General features: G+C 43.3%; 1 protein-coding gene across 1 annotated transcript in view; it reads right to left on the bottom strand.

The window, feature by feature from the left end:
* Positions 1 to 5: 5 nt before the first annotated feature.
* Positions 6 to 18,368, bottom strand: part of FAM168B (family with sequence similarity 168 member B) — a 39,011-nt gene continuing 20,648 nt past the window's right edge. The window contains exons 4-7 of the mRNA XM_065931997.1: positions 7,037 to 7,179; positions 6,730 to 6,907; positions 4,855 to 4,980; positions 6 to 4,408 (exon numbers count right to left, since the gene is read on the bottom strand). Coding sequence (XP_065788069.1) covers positions 4,868 to 4,980; positions 6,730 to 6,907; positions 7,037 to 7,179 — 434 coding nt within the window. The 3' untranslated portion in view covers positions 6 to 4,408; positions 4,855 to 4,867. The remainder of the gene's footprint in view (positions 4,409 to 4,854; positions 4,981 to 6,729; positions 6,908 to 7,036; positions 7,180 to 18,368) is intronic.

Here is an 18,368-nt window from a genome sequence, read left to right as displayed (position 1 = left end):
CAATATGCAACACAAGTCAATCTTTATTGAAAACTGCAGTATTAATACATAACAATTTACAGTAAACGTGCTTTTAAGAATTTTAAATCTGAGCTCATCTACTCATCAGATTGCATAAAAAATTAAAATTGTAAGAATTTACACATAATGGAATTGGCTCAGGATGGATGTTCCATTCCTTGTATTGATTGACACCTTAGTTCAATGCAAAGGCGGGGGTGCCTTTAACACTGGAAGACAATGCTGACTTAAGTTTTTAAAAAGTACTAAGAGAATGGTCTAAAAAAACAGTATTCAAAACTCATTAAAAAAAAAACAACAACAACCGTTTCCTAGTCAGTAACAGAGGCTCCCTTGGGTCTCTCTTGAGTGGCATCACAGCAACCCCCCAGGAACACAGGAGAGCTGGTCTTCTACTAACCACTGGTCTGCACGAGGACCTACAGGAGACCAACAGGGCTCAAGAGGCCAAGGTCAGACCCTCATCATCTCTCAACACCTGCGTCCTGGAAGCACAGCCTTACCGTGCTCACTGCAGGTTCCCTGCACAGGGGTGCCAGATTTTCCTGTCTCTGTCCCAAGTGACTGGAGGTTGGTCCTGGGGATTCAGGTAAGACTACAGCAGAGGGTTTCTGTTCTTCAAGTCAACAGGGTAGGGAAAGAGACAAATCCTCTGAAACATCAACTCTGCAACTTTCTACCTGAAAAAGATCAGACCCTCCTCTGCAGCATGTCATCTGCAGGCTCCTTTCAGAAAGCTCAGGGTGAGTATTAAACAGCTCAGGAGGAAAAAACATGCCAACATTTGCAATGTGGTAGAGAGGGAGTCACGCCGGTCGCCGTTCCCCTATGCCAACCATTCCCCTCTAAAGACACACCCCCTCCTTAGAAAGCACCAAGGGAAGAACCAGAAGCTGTCCCCGCCTCAAGCCCCACATCCTTAAGCCTGCCCTTGCATGGCCAGAGGATGTCAGACAGGTGTCCTGTCCTGTCTGGGAGATGCCCAGACAGGGGTGCGTCAAGTCGTTAGCTGCCAGATAGGGAGAAAGTGGCCCAACTGGTCACAGTAATACTGTTTCCATATGTCTGCCAAGTTCAGGTGAAGAAGTCTGGGTCTCCTTCTTAAACAGCAGGCCCCAACATGGATGCATCCAGGGTCAGCTATGCTCTCACCACCCTCTGGCAGGACAGCACTGCGGGACGGGCACACCCAGAGCCCCCAGATCCTCTTCCTGTGTGTCAAGTGCCAACAGCAGAGGGAGAGGCACTGCGAGCCCAGTCTGTGAGGGGGGCACACACAGACCAGGTTCCCAGCCCGAGGCTCAGGACCACCCTTGGCTCCTATAACACTATATTTGCATAGCGCTCAAGAAACAGAGTCACGTGATGTAACTGGGAGGCCTAGTAACCAAACCAACAAAAATGTTCAGAGAACATGGAAGATCCTGAAGCGCCTCTGTGCTTATTACCATGAGTGGCCCCGGCCCTGATGCTGTCTGCACTCCTCAGAGAGAGCAAGCTGATGGGCCATCACTCATCGGAAAACATTCAGTCACCCGGCCCAGATCCAAACAAAAGAAATCTATCTCCTTAACCTCAGAGAAGGGCTGTAGGACAAAAATTTTTAAAATACCCATGATGGTATCTGTTTACAGAATTAATTCCTTTACTCGCCTGTCTCAATTTCTAAAATAACTGTAATTTAGCTGAAAGACTCTCAAATTAAGAATGTCACATACGAAAAATGCAAAATTTCTCTGAATATACTATTGTGCTTAGGATATCAAATTATGCATTTTATAACAGAAGCTCTATTCCTTAATTTTACTGGAACTAAATGCTGCTAAAATTACAACATATGATAGTTTTGTTACTATTCATTATGTCCAGATTCTCACCTGCTAGACACGCTCTACCTTTCATATTTGATAGCTGATGCCCTGACAGTTTCAAAATTGAAAAGATTTCCACACATAGGTATTCCATAATGCAGAAGTATTTGATGAAGTTTCCCAGCTCAACGTCACAAAAGGGAAGTAAGATTTTTTAGAAATTAAAGGGGGCAAAGTATTTATAAGTTGATGTAAATGGGGAGAAAACACAACCCACTCTTTTTTTTTTTCTCTTAAAAACACCACTTAATTCAGTGCTCATGAAAACACTCAGCCTGTGTGTCTCAGACAATCCTGAAGAAACAGCCTATGTAACTCCTCATAACTTCCTCCTGAATTCAAATGACTCTAACCCTTACAGGCAGAGTGTGTGTGTATGTGTATGTGAGACAGAGAGAGAGAGAGAAAGACTGGGACTTTTAAAAAGTTATACAAAACTCACTTACTACACTAAACTGGGGAGACCCACTTCTCTGCTACTGGATCAGTTCTGCCCTGGAGCCATTAGAACATTACCAACCACCCACTAAACAGAGAGAATAACCAACAAAGAGTTGAAGTGGACATGGTGTGCCTGGGGTAAATAACTGCTGCACACATACACACACACACACACACACACACACACAAAGGTGGGTTAAGTGCTCTCCAATTTAAAGTACTTATCAGTAAACATACTATGTTACAGACAGTAGAAATAAATCTTCTGTTTACAATGATCCATGCAAAAATATTCCTAAACTTTTTATAAAATAAAACGTGAAAAAGAAAATTATGATGAATACTTACTATAGAAAATACGGTTACCAAAGGCTGGGCGGTCAGCTGTCCCACTCACCAACCAGGGCTGAATGCCAGCCCAGTGCCAGAGCCCTGACCAGCTGCCAGAGCCGCAAGAAGAGTTAAGGTCCCCTCCCAGCCACGCCCCACAGCACTCGAGACGACGACGGGGTGGGGCAGGGGCACCCCCACCCCTGGCATGCTGCTGAAAGGCAACAGAGCCTCGCCACCCCCACCCGCTCTGAGGACAGACACACACAACCATCAATACGGGTTGGGCACATTTAAGCAAAAGAAAAAAGAAACAAAAACATCCTCTTGGCTTCTTATGTACAATATTCAGACTTTAAACACAAAATTCTTTCCATAATAACAGGCAAACCTATTCTGACTGGCAAACATATTTCAATGCTGCCTGGCCCTTTGCTGTCCACACTTGCTTTGTGCCAAGTATCCTCAGCCACAAGAAGAGATGGTCGAAGGGGCTCTCAGATGACAGGCCACAGTCACTCCCCTCACACCTCCCGTACCCATCTCCACAATCCCCTCCAAATGGTCTCAGGACAAGTCCCCATCAATTGGGGGGCCCGAAGACAGCTACAGCCCTGCCTCTCTACAAGAAACCATCAATATCAAACTTTTGTTCCCTTTTAATAGTTCTTAAAATGTACAGCTTTCTTCGTAACACACAGTTGATATCTTTGCCCTTCTTTGTGGGAGGGAGAACAGCAATTCCTACATATGTTTTCAGGTTACTAAAACATTTCTCAGGGGAAAAAAAAAATAGGAATAACTTTTCCTAAGCTAAATAAAGGAGAGGCCAATACCTCCTCCAACTGTGGCTGTTTCTCTTTCACATATCTTTCATCCCAGGAAAATAATTTAAGCTCTACATAGGACTTTTCCAATAAAGATATAGAAAACATCGTATCCATCTGTAAGTGATTTGTAACAAAAATTTAGATAGCATTTAGAGAAAACTGTTTTGCTGTTATATCACCTACTGTACTGGCACCCTACTCTAATCTTTCATGGTAATCCCTAAGAACATCCACATCACACAGACCCCACAAGCCTAAATGGAAAGAAAGCCATTCACCTGACTGCACCCCAAGCAGTGTTGGGCCTCCCCACACTCTCCCCGCGCCTGCAACTCTCTCTCACTGTGGTCAGCGTGAAAGGAACAGATGGCTGGAAAGTCGAAGTCCACGTATCCAACTGGCAACCCACATCAACCCCAAAAGGCTGAAGAATCATCGAAGAGATCTCAGATACTCTATGAAGAAATTCACTTTAACACTTATAACTTTAAGACTTTGCATACATTACAACAGTGCATTAGTGATACAAGTTGTAAAATACTTTTCCATTCCTTTGGATTTTGCATATGATGGTTCTGCATCAGTCACTGCAGGTAGATTGAGCAAGCTTTGTTTTTGTGTTTTGTTTTTTTTTAACATGCATTCAACTACATATGATTCAGAATAGATTAATACTCCCTTTTATCGTTACAGTTAGCTAAAAAGTTGCCTGTCAGCCCACCAAACAGGATTTGCTGTAAGACGAACCCAAAGAGTCAGCTGGAGACTGAGGGCGCTGGGACCTGCTAGGCTGGCTGCAGCAGTGTTTAGCTAAGTGTCGAGAGCATTACGAAGAAAGTCCTGGTTGGAGGCACAAGGCCTGCAGCACCAGCTGTGGAACCTCCATGATGTAACTGCACAGCTCCATCCACAAACCTGAGGGCGGGGAGAAAGACGGACACACAGTCACACACAGCTCCTCCAGCGCCACTGCTCTGAAAAGGAGCTGCTTCCACCGGAGGAGGAGGCAATCCACTAAGACAAGAACGGGCAGCAGGCAAAGGAGGTGACTGCCTGGCTTCTGAGAACTCCCAATTACAGCTGGGATCCTACTTCCGACAGGAGGCGGGCGGGGAGACCAGAGCATAGCCCAGGTAAGGAACATAGTGCAGGGGTACACAGCAAGAACTCAAATGGTTTCCTCTTCCTTCCTTTCTTTGTAGAGTCCCAATAAAGACGAAAAGTTAAACATGGCATTGCCTTCGAATCATCAGGTATCATTTTCCTTATCACTGCTTAAATTGTCATAGCTCTCCCATTCTCCACTTTAAAAGGATGCACTTTAGTCACAAAGCTAGGCCTGGGCTTCACTGGTCACTTACGTTTGCAGGGTGATCACCACTGAGGGGGCACATAGCTGTAGGTGGGCGTTCCTGGGGCCCGATACGTGGGCACAGTGACAGGGTGGGGAGCAACAGGAGTTGGGGAGTGGGCAGTCAGCAGAGTACCTAGAAGGAAGAGCAAGCATCTCAGTGGAGGGCAGCACTCCCCTTGCCCCAGTACCCCCAACAAAGAGCACTCCTGCCCGACCCTCGTGGCAAGGAGAGAGGCAGACAGGAAGGGGGATGGCCGTGACCCACAGCGCTCTCAGAAATCCTGATCATACACAAGTCAAGGCTGTATAAACAGCAAGCTCACACTGACGGCACGTTTGCAGAAGCCTCTGTGCCTCCCCTTCACACATATATACTGAATTATTACTGCAGATGAGATGATAAAAACAAAACAAAAAAATTATTTAGTCTTAAAAAGGAATGAGATTTGTCACACCCTACAATATGGATGAACCTTGAGGACATTATGCTCAGTGAAATAAACCAGTCACAAAAGACAAACACTGCCTGAGTCCACTTATATGAGGTCCCTAGAGGAGTCAGATGGATGGTACAGAAAGGAGAATGGTGGTTGCCAGGGTCTGGAACCGAGGAAAGGGAGAGGTGTTTAATTTATAGAGCTTCATTTCTGCAAGATGAAAAGCTCCAGAGATGTGACACAACAGTGTGGTAATACCACCGACCTCTACACTTGGAAATGGTTAAGATGACAATAAACAACTGGGAAGAAGGGAGGGAAGCAGGGAGATTTCCCAACTGTGCAAGCTTCTGAGTACCTTAAGCTAAGCTTATTCTCCCTGTAAATACAGAAAACTCAGCAGCTATCTGTGTCCACTTATAGCCAGGCACCACCTGAAACCTCACGGCCTCACCTGGCAGCTGCTCAGCCCCCTGCTCCCTGCGTGCAGCCACACCGGGGCCTGCCGACCCCTCCCTCCATGTGCCTCAAACACTTGGTTTCTATCTGTGCCAGACTCTCCTTGGCCTCTGGGGTAAGTGTGGGAAAACCAAATAAAACAAGAGACTCTGAGCAGAAACACACATGGTATCCCGAACCACCTTCCTCTCTGACATTTTCCTTATGCTCAAGTAAAGTCTACAAAACAAAGAGGAAACCATGTATTTCTTTAAAAATCACAGCCATGGGCAATCCAGTGTGCTGTGTGTGCCTGGCCCCTCTGCACAGGTAACTTACATTCCCACAGGAGGTGACCTCACTCCTAGACATTTAACCAAGCCCTCAAATGCTCCAAGGTTCCATGGAGATAGGTCGGTCCAAGCCATGGGTCTCTTCTCTCTTTGGTTTATTTTCCTGACCTAGAAGAAGCCTTGGAAATAGTCTATGTGTATGCCAAAGGATTTCTATAAGCAGCTCTCAGCTCTGTGAACACAAGACTGGCTTTCTGCAATTCATGAGAACATCCCCATTAGGACAACCTGGCCTGCACTGGTAGCCCACACCAAAGGGAAGGACCAAGAGGGTCAGCCCCCCAGATCACAGAATACCCCCCCTTCTGCTCAAGCTTTAATGTGCTCACCACAGGGATCTGGCCACTCCTTGTCCCTACAGCCAGGTACCTCAGTTCATCAAATCTGGAGAGGGCTACCCAGTCATGTCTATGGAAAAGGTACTTGGCTCATGGTTCTAAACCCCACACTCAAACTCAACTGAAGGAGAAGGGAAAACAAAGGAGAGGAAGTAAAGAAAAAGATAACATGCCATTTCCTCCCAAAGGATCAGATGTCCTTTCACACAACTCTAGCAATGAAAAGTCAAAGCCAAGGGTCAGAGTTCTGATGAACTCTCCCTTCCCCCAGCCCTCAGGCCATTGCAGAGGAGGCACCCCGGGGCCAAGGACTCACCCGCTGACATGGCCATAGTGGTCCCCGCCACCATGCCCATGGTGACCCCGTTGCCTCTTGGCGGAGGGATGGGAGCAGGGTACACCGTTGCTGGCATGCCGTTGGGCTGCACCACTGTGGTGTGGTGGATGACGTGAGGGGGTGCTGCATACAGGGGCTGGGTGTAGTACGTGCCTTGCTGGGGAAAGAAGAGAGACAAATGTCACAGGGTCCCATACTCTGGGCCGGAGCCCCGAGGAGCCAATCCATCCCCACACACAGTGACCAGGAGGCCCCTCGTGACACCCACAGCGCACCCCAGGCCTACCTGTGCATATGGGCTCTGCTGGGGGTAGGCACTTCGCACGGGGTACACGGCAGCCTGGTAAGGGCTGGGGGAGGAGGAGTACGGCGGCACTGCCCCGCTGGTGGGGGAGCAGGACACTTTGTAAGGCGTGCCAGGAGTGTAACCTGAAACAAGAGCCCAAAGCCTTAATTCAGACCCGCACATGACCTGACCCGGGGGGGAGCATGTGTGCGGCAAGGGGTGGGCATGCTGGACACCTCCACTACAATCTGGCTGCATTTCTTAAACCTGATGTGCAAGGATGTCTGTGGGGTGGGATGGAGGCAAGGGAGAACATTTACTGAGTATATATTCACACAGAACAGGAAAGAACACCCATCTTGTCGGAGTATGTATTAGCATGCCATTCCTGGAGCACAATGTGGCATTAAAAGTATGTGTGTCTTTTAGGCCCACCATCTGTTTCTAGAAATTTACTTAAAGAAGGAAGCACATGAAAAGACACTCAACACAGCGAGTCTCTGCTGTCACTGTTGATATTCAGTCGCTCAGTCGTATCCGACTCTTTGCGACCCCATGGACTGTAGCCCTCCAGGCTTTTCTGCCCATGGAATTTCCCAGGCCAAGTATACTGGAGTGGGTTGCCATTCCCTTCTCCAAGGGATCTTCCCAACTCAGGGATCAAACCCAGGTCTCCTGCTTGGCAGGCAGAATGTTTACCACTGAGCCACCTGAGAAGCTCTATAACCACAACTGTCATTGTTCGATCGCTAAGTTGTGTCAGATGCTGAGCCCCCATGGACTGTAGCCCGAGAGGCTCCTCTGTCCAGGGAAATGTCAATCAAAACCACAATGAGGTATTGCCTCACACCTGTGAAAATGGCTATTAATAAATTAAGAACATAAATAACAAATGTTGGTGAAGATGTGGAGGAAAGGGAATCCTTGTACACAGCTGGTAAGAATGAAAACTGGTGTAGCCCCTAGGAAAACAGTATGAAAGTGTCTTAAAAAACTAAAAACAGAACGACCATATAAACCAACAATTTCACTGTTGGGTATTGTACCAAAGAAAATGAAAACACTAATTTGAAAAGATACATGGATCCCAATTTTCATAGCAGAATTATTTACAACTGTCAAGATATGAAAGTAACCTAAGTGTCCATCAACAGATGAAGATGTATTAAATGCACACACACACACACATATGCAGGCACACAATGAAGTATTACTCAATCATTAAAAAAAGGATAAAATTTTGTCGTTTGCAACAGCACAGATGGACTTGGATGGTATTGTGTTTAGACAAACTGCATGATATCACTTATATGTGAAATCTTAAAAAATACAAACTAGCGAATATAACTAATAAACCAGACTCACAGATACAGCACCAGTGGCTCACTGGGGAGGAGAGAGAGGAGGGGACAGCATAGCAGAAGGGGACTTCAGAGGTATGAACTATTGTGCATAAAGTAATCCACAAGGACACACAGGGAATACAGCCAACATTTCACAGTAACTAGAAATGGAATATAACCTTTAAAAATGGTGAATTATTTTAAATTAAAAAAGAAATAAGCATAGATTTAAACAGTCTCAATGGTAAGCATGCTCATCCCCAGTGTTGTTAATTGCAGCAAAAATAAAAGGAAAAACTTGTCAAACAGTAGGGTTTTATGGTAAAGACTCCTGGGTCTAAGGTAGCAGTTGAACACATACACTTGCCTTTGTCCCCATCCAAAATTACAATAAAGCAGATTAATAGATAAAAAGACATAAAGCCATGAAGATAAGAAGAGAAGACAAGACATTTTGGAATCTAAAAATCTTAGAACTTTTAAGAAGCAGAAATGGAAAATGACTTAGCAAACTCAGAAAAGCTACACTTTTAGCCAGCAGTGAAGAGGGTCAAGCAGCAGCCTGACAACAGAAAAGCCCCTCCCCAAGACCTAGACCCACTGGAGGAGGGCAGGGCAGCCCACACAGTGTTCTTGCCTGGAGAATCCCATGGACAGAGGGGCCAGGTGGGCTACAGTCCATGGGGTGGCAAAGAGTCAGACACACCTGAGCAACCAAGCACACACACACAAGACCTAGAAACTGTCAGCACCTGTTTCCAGGAAGTGATGAAGGACTACAATCTGGAAGACTGGTAAGCCGCCTGGCTCCCCTTCCTAACTCCCCATCCCAACAGAGAAGACTTTTTCTCCAGGGAAGGTAAGAAAGGGTCTCTGAGCTTTTACATTCGCAGCAAATTTATTCATACAGACTAAGCCCAACAAAGCTAGTGGAGGTGATGGAATTCCAGTTGAGTTATTTCAAATCCTAAAAGATGATGCTGTGAAAGTACTGCACTCAATATGCCAGCAAATTTGGGAAACTCAGCAGTGGCCACAGGACTGGAAAAGGTCAGTTTTCATTCCAATCCCAAAGAAAGGCAATGCCAAAGACTGCCCAAATGCACTCATCTCAGATACTAGCAAAGTAATACTCAAAATTCTCCAAGTCAGGCTTCAACAGTACATGAACCCTGAACTTCCAGATGTTGGAGCTGGATTTAGAAAAGGCAAAGGAACCGGAGATTAAAATGCCAACATCCTCTGGATCATCAAAAAAGCAAGAGAGTTCCAGGAAAACATCTACTTCTGTTTTATTGACTATGCCAAAGCCTTTGACTGTGTGGATCACAACAAGCTGTGGAAAATTCTTAGAGATGGAAATACCAGACCACCTGATCTGCCTCCTGAGAAATCTGTATGCAGGACAAGCAGCAATTGTTAGAACTGGACATGGAACAACAGAATGGTTCTAAATCGGGAAAGGAGTATGTCAAGGCTATATATATTGTCACCCTGCTTATTTAATTTATATACAGAGTACATCATGAGAAATGCTGGACTGGATGAAACACAAGCTGGAATCAAGATTGCCAGAAAAAATATCAATAACTTCAGGTATACAGATGACACCAGATAGCAAAAAAGAACTAAAGAGCATCTTGATGAAAGTGAAAGAGAAGAGTGAAAAAGTTGGCTTAAAACTCAACATTCAGAAAACTAAGATCAAGGCATCTGGTCCCATCACTTAATGGCAAACAGATGGGGAAACAGTGACAGGCTTTATTTTTGGGGGCTCCAAAATCACTGCAGATGGTGACTGCAGCCATGAAAATAAAAGACACTTGCTCCTTGGAAGAAAAGTTATGACCAACCTAAACAGCATATTAAAAAGCAGAGACGTTACTTTATCAAAGGTCCATCTAGTCAAAGCTGTGGTTTTTCCAGTAGTCATGTATGGATGTGAGAATTGGACCATAAAGAAGGATGAGCATTGAAGAATTGATGCCTTTGAAGTGTGGTGCTGGAGAAGTTTCTTGAGAGTCTCTTGGACTGCAAGGAGATCTAACCAGTCCATCCTAAAGGAAATCAGTCCTGAATATTCATTGGAAGGACTGATGCTGAAGCTAAAGCTCCACTACTTTGGCCACCTGATGCGAAGAACTGACTCATTGGAAAAGATCGAAGGCAGGAGGAGAAGGGGACGACAGAGGACGAGATGGTTGGATGGCATCACCGACTCAATGGACATGAATCTGAGCAAGCTCCGGGGGCTGGTGATGGACAGGGAAGCCTGGTGTGCTGCAGTCCCCATGAGTCACAAAGAGTTTGGACACGACTGAGCGACTGAACTGAACTGAAGCCCATCAGCAAACTGGTACAACCAAACAACAAAATACTACTCAACAACCAAAAGGGTAGAAGTGCTGGTACACATATTAATTACATGGGATAGATCTCAAAAAAAGAAAATAAGCAAAAGATGTCAGACAAAGTGACACATGACATGAAACTCCAAGAGAGACCAACATAATCCACACAGAAAACCAGTGAGAGGTACCCAGGGGTCAGAGGGCATGAGGGCAGCTTCCATGGGAACAGTCACTCAAGTGCGGTGGTGTCACACTTCTGTGTACAATCTGTACACGTGTCTAAACACACCAAACTCTGCACTTTTAAGGATGGCTCATCTGCAAATTATATCTCAATAAAACTGCTTTCAAAAAAGTCTGGGAAACCATTTCTCATTCACTAGAATATAGCCACTGTTTTGTTTCACTACCTTCTGCTATTTTTCAGGCAACTTCATAATTCCATTTTCCCAAAGCTTTTTACCTTTCTCAGCAAAGAACTGTCCCAGGTACCTTTTATAGTCTTCCAGGGAACTGAAATTTTTTCAACTGAGAGAATTTTGTAAAGACCAAAATAAATGGAAATCCAAAGGTGTAATGCCTGGTGAATCTGGTGGATGAGTCAGCACTTCCCAGTCAAGCTGTAACAATTTTTACCTGGTCATCAGAGAAACGTGTGGTCTTGCGTTGTCCTGATGGAAGATCATGCATTTTCTGTTGCCTCGTTCTGGACACTTTTTGTCAAGTGCTGCTTTCAGCTGATCTAGCTGGGAGCAGTACGTGTTGGAATTGTTTGGTTTTCCAAAAGGAGTCCATAACAGAGGACTCCCTTCCAGTCCCACCATACAACATCACCTTCTTTGGATGAAGACTGGCCTTTGGTATACGGTTGGTGATGGTTCATTTCACTTGCCCCACAATCTCTTCCGTTCCACATTATTGTACAGTATCCAGTTTTTATCGCCCATCACAATTGTTTTTAAAACAAAAGACGGAATGTTTTCATTATGTTTAAGTAGAGAATCACATGTGGAAATATAGTCAAGAGGTTTTTATCTTATGTGGGGACCCAAACATCAAAGAGATGAACATAACCAAGCTGGTGCAAATGATTGTCAATGCTTGATTCAGATATGTTGGCTGTCTCCTGAGTAGCATGATGTTCATTGCTCTCAATGTCTCAATTTGACTGCTATCAACTTCCACTGTTAGACCTGGCCATGGAGCACTGTCCACCGAGAAACTACCCTGAAATTTCACAAACCACTTCTGACACATTCGATCAGTCACAGCACCTTTTCCATATACTGCACAAGTCTTTTTTTGCACTTCAGTTGCGTTTTTACCGTTCTTGAAATAATGAAGCATGGTATGCCAAAAATGTTACTTTTCTCCCTACCATCTTCAATAATAAAATGGCTACATAAAAATTCACCAATTTTGATAAGCTTTTTAAAAAATATATGCTGATATGATAGCTGTCAAAATACAATCTAACAAAATTGTTTTGAATGAAGTTAAAAACAACTAAGTGCTCCTAGAACTTACCTTATGGGGAAAGAGAAAAAAAAAACTTTTTGGCTAACCCAGTATTTTGAAATTCATTAAATGTAAGTAAAAACAATGCCAAAATTTGAAGACACCAAGCTTAAATACCAATTCTGGGTTAAAAGAGAGGAGAATAAACAGACTTTCAGGATTTGGAAAAGCAATTTTAAAGACAAGAGCAGTTAACTCCCTCTCTCTAGCTGCTCACCTAGCAGCATTTAAGAGAGATAAAAAAGGAAAGTGATGGTTTCACAAGTATATACATATAAAAATCCATCACATTGAAGCTTTAAATATGTGTACTTAACTGTACATCAATTATACCACAATAAGGTGGCAAAATATTTTAATTATGAAGAAAACAGTAATTACAAAAGGCACCAACTTCTAACCATGCAATCATGCACTGACACTCCCAGAAGACGGCTCAGTAACAGCTCCTAATCAGAGAAGGAAATAAGACACCGGCGCCTGGTGGACGCGTTTGAGACCAGTTACAGATGGAAGCACTGTATCACGGCAGAGTGGCTATTCACCACTAACACCAGACGCCATGCTCAGGGCCAAGAGGACCCATCAGAGGAGGTCAGAGCAGGCCCAGCCCTCTGGACAAGGCGCTGCCTTCAGGGAAAGAGCACGCTGACAGAGCAGCACTGACATGGCAGACAAAAGTAGGAGCAGGCGGTCTCAAGAGTGGAAGGCTGTGAATGAAGGTAAAGTATGTCTGGACAGCTTCCTCTTCCCATTTCTCAAAACCATGCAGCAGCAACATCCTTGAGTTAATAACTCACAGAACACTGCTAGACGTGGTCCCAATGGCCTGAATTAAGAGACCCTTACAGGAGTCTACAAAGCGGCAGACCTGGGTTCGATCCCTGGGTCAGGAAGATTCCCTGGAGAAGGAAATGGCAACCCACTCCAGTACTCTTGCCTAGAAAATCCCATGGATGGAGGAGCCTGGTGCAGGCTACTGTCCATGGGGTCACAAAGAGTCGGACACGACTGAGCGACTTCACTTTCACAGGAGTCACTAAACTTCTATCTGACCAAAAGGATACCAGTTTTTTATAAAAATGTCAGACAATCAAAATAGTCACAGAATTGCATATTTAGAGAACAAGTGCTAAGGCTTCAAACTTGAAAATCACATTCAGAACCTCTGGGGCTAGCCAGTTTTCATAGGTTGAAAAGAACCAGCAAGGTGCCCCTTCTTCACTGTACAATTAAAAAAAATCCATGACATAGATGTAACAACTGGAAATAGAAATACTGACTGTAGTATTTTATATTATTCAAGAATTACTGTTATTTTTCTGGGTGTGGTGATACATATTTTAAATTCATCATTTAAAGATAATATTGTAAAACTGATGACGATGATGTCTTGAGACTGGCTTCAAATAACATAGGGGAAACTGATGGGAATACAGATGGAAAAAAAAACACCTAGAAGCTATTAACTGCTAAGGCCAGGGAATGGGCAGGTGGACCCCATACTGTTGTGTACTTGGGTATATTGTAACTGCTGAGGTTACGGTGTGGGTAAGTGGATCATACTGCTGTGTACTTATGTATTTTTGTATTAGAAAATTTTCACAATAAAAGGTTTTTCAAAGTGTTTTACAAAGCTGATGTAAACTTATGGATTAAAACAGATGAGACATAATGAATTCAACTTTTTAAACAAATTCAACATGTAAATTTTGAATAGATCTTGTTTCCAATTTTTTTTTTAATTTTTGGGACAGCTGGGCAAATTTAAATCTGAGCTATCAAATAACTGAGCGAATTACAGTATCTAAGTATGATAACTATTGTGGTCATGCAGTGGAATGTCTTCATTATGTTAAGGGACATACCGAAAGACAAAAGCGCGAAAGACCAACTCTGATCTTGTTCAGAACACACACGCTCTCTTTCACATGGTAGATAAAGCACACATGGCAAAATGGTTAACTGATGAATCTCAGTGCTGGATATTACGGATTCACTATACTGTTCACCCAATTATTCTGCATATTTGAAAATGTTTTGTAGGAACATAAAGTGAAAAAAATAATGCCTTCGGATTGTGGCACACAGCTCAGAGAGGATCTAAGAAAACATCCCAGGAAACAACAGTCATGCAGGAGCTAAAGGGACAAGGAAGGAAGCGAGCAGAGGTCCACCACTACTAAGAAATGAACACGAAAGCTTGCTGAGCCTTTAAGAAGGCCATTAATTTAGGACAGCATGGTCTTTAGCAATCTGATCTGATGAGCTACAAAAGCAAATAAAGGTAAAATATGCCAATGGTCAATACATATAGCCAACGTTCTATAGAAAGGCACAGCTCTATAGGATGAACTATTTCATAAAAAGAACAGAAAACGGAGAAACTGTATGAGTAAGTGAAAACGTACAAGCAACACATCCATGACCTGAAAGAACAATCAGGAGAAAAGAGCCTCTAAAAACCATTCAATATTCAACACTGAACCGTCAAAGTTCAACATTCTTAATAAGAAAGTCCATGACCATTCTGTCACTATGCTAACTTCAGCAAGAGCCTGAAGCTTGGACTGAAGAGAAAAAGGAAGCTGTTCACCTAAACAAGCCTCAAGGACACAGTATAAAGCAAAGTTCAGAAGATCTAAGTGCACACCCCTCCAGAGTCTGAGCCTCTGACTCAGAAGCACTCCTTCGCCCCACCACACCCACTGAAAAAAGGTGAAGTCCTTTATTTACCACAGTCAAAGATAGGCCAACATAAGATGTCAAGCTTTTTTTTTTTTAAGGAGAGACTAGAGGCCTACTGTGGCAGAGGCCCATCCAGCTGGACTAAGGTCTCTTAATCACCTGAAGTGTCCTTTTTAACATCTGCCTCATATGTACATTTTACTCAAGATAAAAGATGACTAACAGTGTACTTAAAATGTGCACATCTCATATGTGTAAATTTCACCTAAAATCAAAACCTAAAAGAACTGCTAACAAATATAAACACGCTGAAATAAATGGGGGAAAGTGTATCAATGTCCACAGCTTACTTCAAAACACATGAAAAAACAAGACACATTTCAGGATGGACGGAGTAAAATGCTTAATTTTAAAAGTTGATTTTAAAGTTTAACTGTAGAACCCTGACAGTCCATTTATCGATGTTCACTGAGTTTTTCCAGCTTCTATGTATATTGGAAAAACAGTCACCCACTATTTCTACTAATTATAACAACAATTTCTCATATATATATTATCCTACTGCTTATTCTTATAACTATGAACTATGTCCTAAACTTAGAAATTGATTTTGGTTTTTCATATGGCCACAAATATTACATCACTTTTTATCCAACACTGGAGACAAATCAATTTCAAGGGATGCAAACATGTCTCTCAGTCAATTAAAAACCAATTGTTGTGTAGACACATTCCTTTTTCTTTTATATAGCACTAGATTCTTTGTGTCACAACAACCTCAACAGGAGTCTTACAAACTTAAAATTAAAAAATACAAATAAACACATATACATCTCATAATATCAAAAACAGAAAAGCCTTTGTGAAGTAATTTTTAGATGTACCAATGACTCAAAATACAAAACCAAATACATTCATTGCTTGGTCTTTCAAAAACAGTAACAGCTTTCCACACGCTCCTTTCCTAGAGATCATTCATAAGGATACCACACCGACAACACGCTAATCACAGCCTTGCTCCTCCTCACTCTCAGGAAACACTACCAACAGGCCGACTTTCTCTCTGGGCAGAACTCACGCACAGACAGGGCCACAGCCCTCCGACTGCAAACTCTAAGGGACAGAGCTTTTTACTCGGAAACAGATCATTCCCCCCCACAAAGTACTGCATACCACACAGATTTCATACACTAACTTTCCAAGAATAAGACATTTACTTAGGAAATATGGAAATTCAGAAACATATAGAACATGTGAGGAGAAAAAACCTGCATCAAACATAGCATCATGAAATCTCAGAACCCGTAGACAGAGCACCAGAGACAAACCAGCTCAGTCAGTCAAGCATCAGAAAGATATTGGGTCTTCCTGGTAGTCCAGTGGTTAAGAATCCACTTGCCGATGCAGGAGACAGGGGTTCAATCTCTGGTCCAGGAAGATCCCACATGCAGAGCAACTAAGCCTATGCGCCACTACCGAACCTGTGCTCTAGAGCCCAAATGCTGCAACTGCTGAAGCCACACCCTACAGCCTGTGCTTCACAAGAGCAGCTATGGAAATGAGGACCCTGTGCACCACAATGAAGAGGAGCCCCCGATGCCCATGCTCAGCAACAAAGACCTAGTGCAGCCAATAAATACATAAATTAAAAAAAAATAAATAAATAATGACATTCTCACACACACACACAAAATATATATATATAATGACACTCTCAATGGCAGCAACAAAACTGGCAAATAATTCAGCAATGTTCCCAAAATTTTAAGGGGAAATAACTGTTAGCCTAGAATTCTTTATCCAGACATACTAACCATGAACTGAGTTAGTGAATGCAGAATAAATTGTCTTCAGACATGAAAAATCTCAAAACTATGATTTTCCAATATTCTCTTGAGAGATTACTGAACAAAGATCCTCCACTAACACCAAGGAATAAACTAAAAAAGTAGACAAAGAATCAAGTGGAAGGGAAGAGGTGCGAACTCCCTGGGATGATGGAGGAGGAGGAGGACCCAGGGTAAGCCCCAGAGCACAAAGGCCAGAAGATGAGAGAAGGTTTCAAAAAGACATCACCAAGAGGGGAAAACACAAACACCTTACATGGCCTAAAAAGCTGCGAAGAGATTCCACCCTTGGGCGGAAGTTGAGGGTTTAATTAACTATGTAGTTATAGAATCTAACAAAGGACACTAGGCCCAGGGAAGAAAAAAGCAATTGCAGAAGAAAACAGCCACACACTCACAGTAGTGAGCAACACTGACATGGTCACAGTAACAGAGAGAGGATGGGAGCTGCTCTCCATACCGCAGTGGCTTCTCCTGTTGCAGAGCACAGGCTCTAGGGCGCTTGGGCTTCAGTAGTTACAACATGTGGGCTCAGGATTTACTGCTCCCAGGCTCCAGAGCACAGGCTCAATAGTTGCGGCGCACAGGCTTGGTTGCTTCACAGCATGTGGGATCTTCCCAGATCAGGGATCGAACCCACGTTCTCCTGCACTGGCAGATGGATTCTCCACCAGTGAGTCACCAGGGAAGCCCTATCCATTTTAAATACAGCAATGTGCACATGTCCATCCAAACTCCCTAACTATCCCTTCCCCACATCAACCACAAATTCAAAGGGAAGCTTAATTTTTAAACAAATCTGGGATCTTACTTCACGGACATAAATCTGAGTTTAAACAGAAAAAAAGCAGCATATCATAAAGCCTTTCCACTTATTTAATATCCCTCTCAAATAAATAGTAAGACCAGTTAAACACTGAAATAAACCAACAGTTTAATCAACCCATTACTTCACTAGATAGATCTGCACTTACATAACTATTTGCATACTGATCTCAATTTTAAGCCTCTTTCTATTATACTACCAAACTGTCCTCCAAACATGTTTCCCTAATTTATCCACCACCAAGCCATGCATGGAAGCAATCACAGAAACCTTTGCATCACTTTTAGCAATGTTTTCATCTTATATGAAGTTAGTTACAGATACTGCTGGCTGTATATGGGAGTAGAAAAGAATCCTGAATGTGTGCCTGAATGTGCCTTGGGAATACGAGTGCGTGTTTGCTGCTAGAATCCTCAAATAACACAGCTGAGGAGACATAATGATTCATTAAATAAATGCCAAAAATGAAACGTCTTTCCCAGGAGTGACACAGTCAGGATTTGCGCCACATCTTGCTAACACAACAGCCTGAACTCTCTCCAATATATCGTTCTGATTCCAAAAACGGACATTCCTCTCCAGATGCACATGTAGTCAGCCTACTATGCTTGTTAATGAGAATGCAATTAATATCACCCTCATCTCCAGATTCTGAGCAATGGAATCTTTCAGCAAAAGACATGACCTTTCATCGTTAAGGTTCTCTAAACCCTCCCTATGTTGCCCTTGTAAGAACTAAGACATAAACAGTGTTAGGGC

The sequence above is a fragment of the Muntiacus reevesi genome, chromosome 3, assembly GCF_963930625.1.
Source record: "Muntiacus reevesi chromosome 3, mMunRee1.1, whole genome shotgun sequence".
Taxonomy (NCBI): domain Eukaryota; kingdom Metazoa; phylum Chordata; class Mammalia; order Artiodactyla; family Cervidae; genus Muntiacus; species Muntiacus reevesi.
Note: the sequence above shows the minus strand (reverse complement) of the source record. Positions and strands in the feature narration are given on the sequence as shown.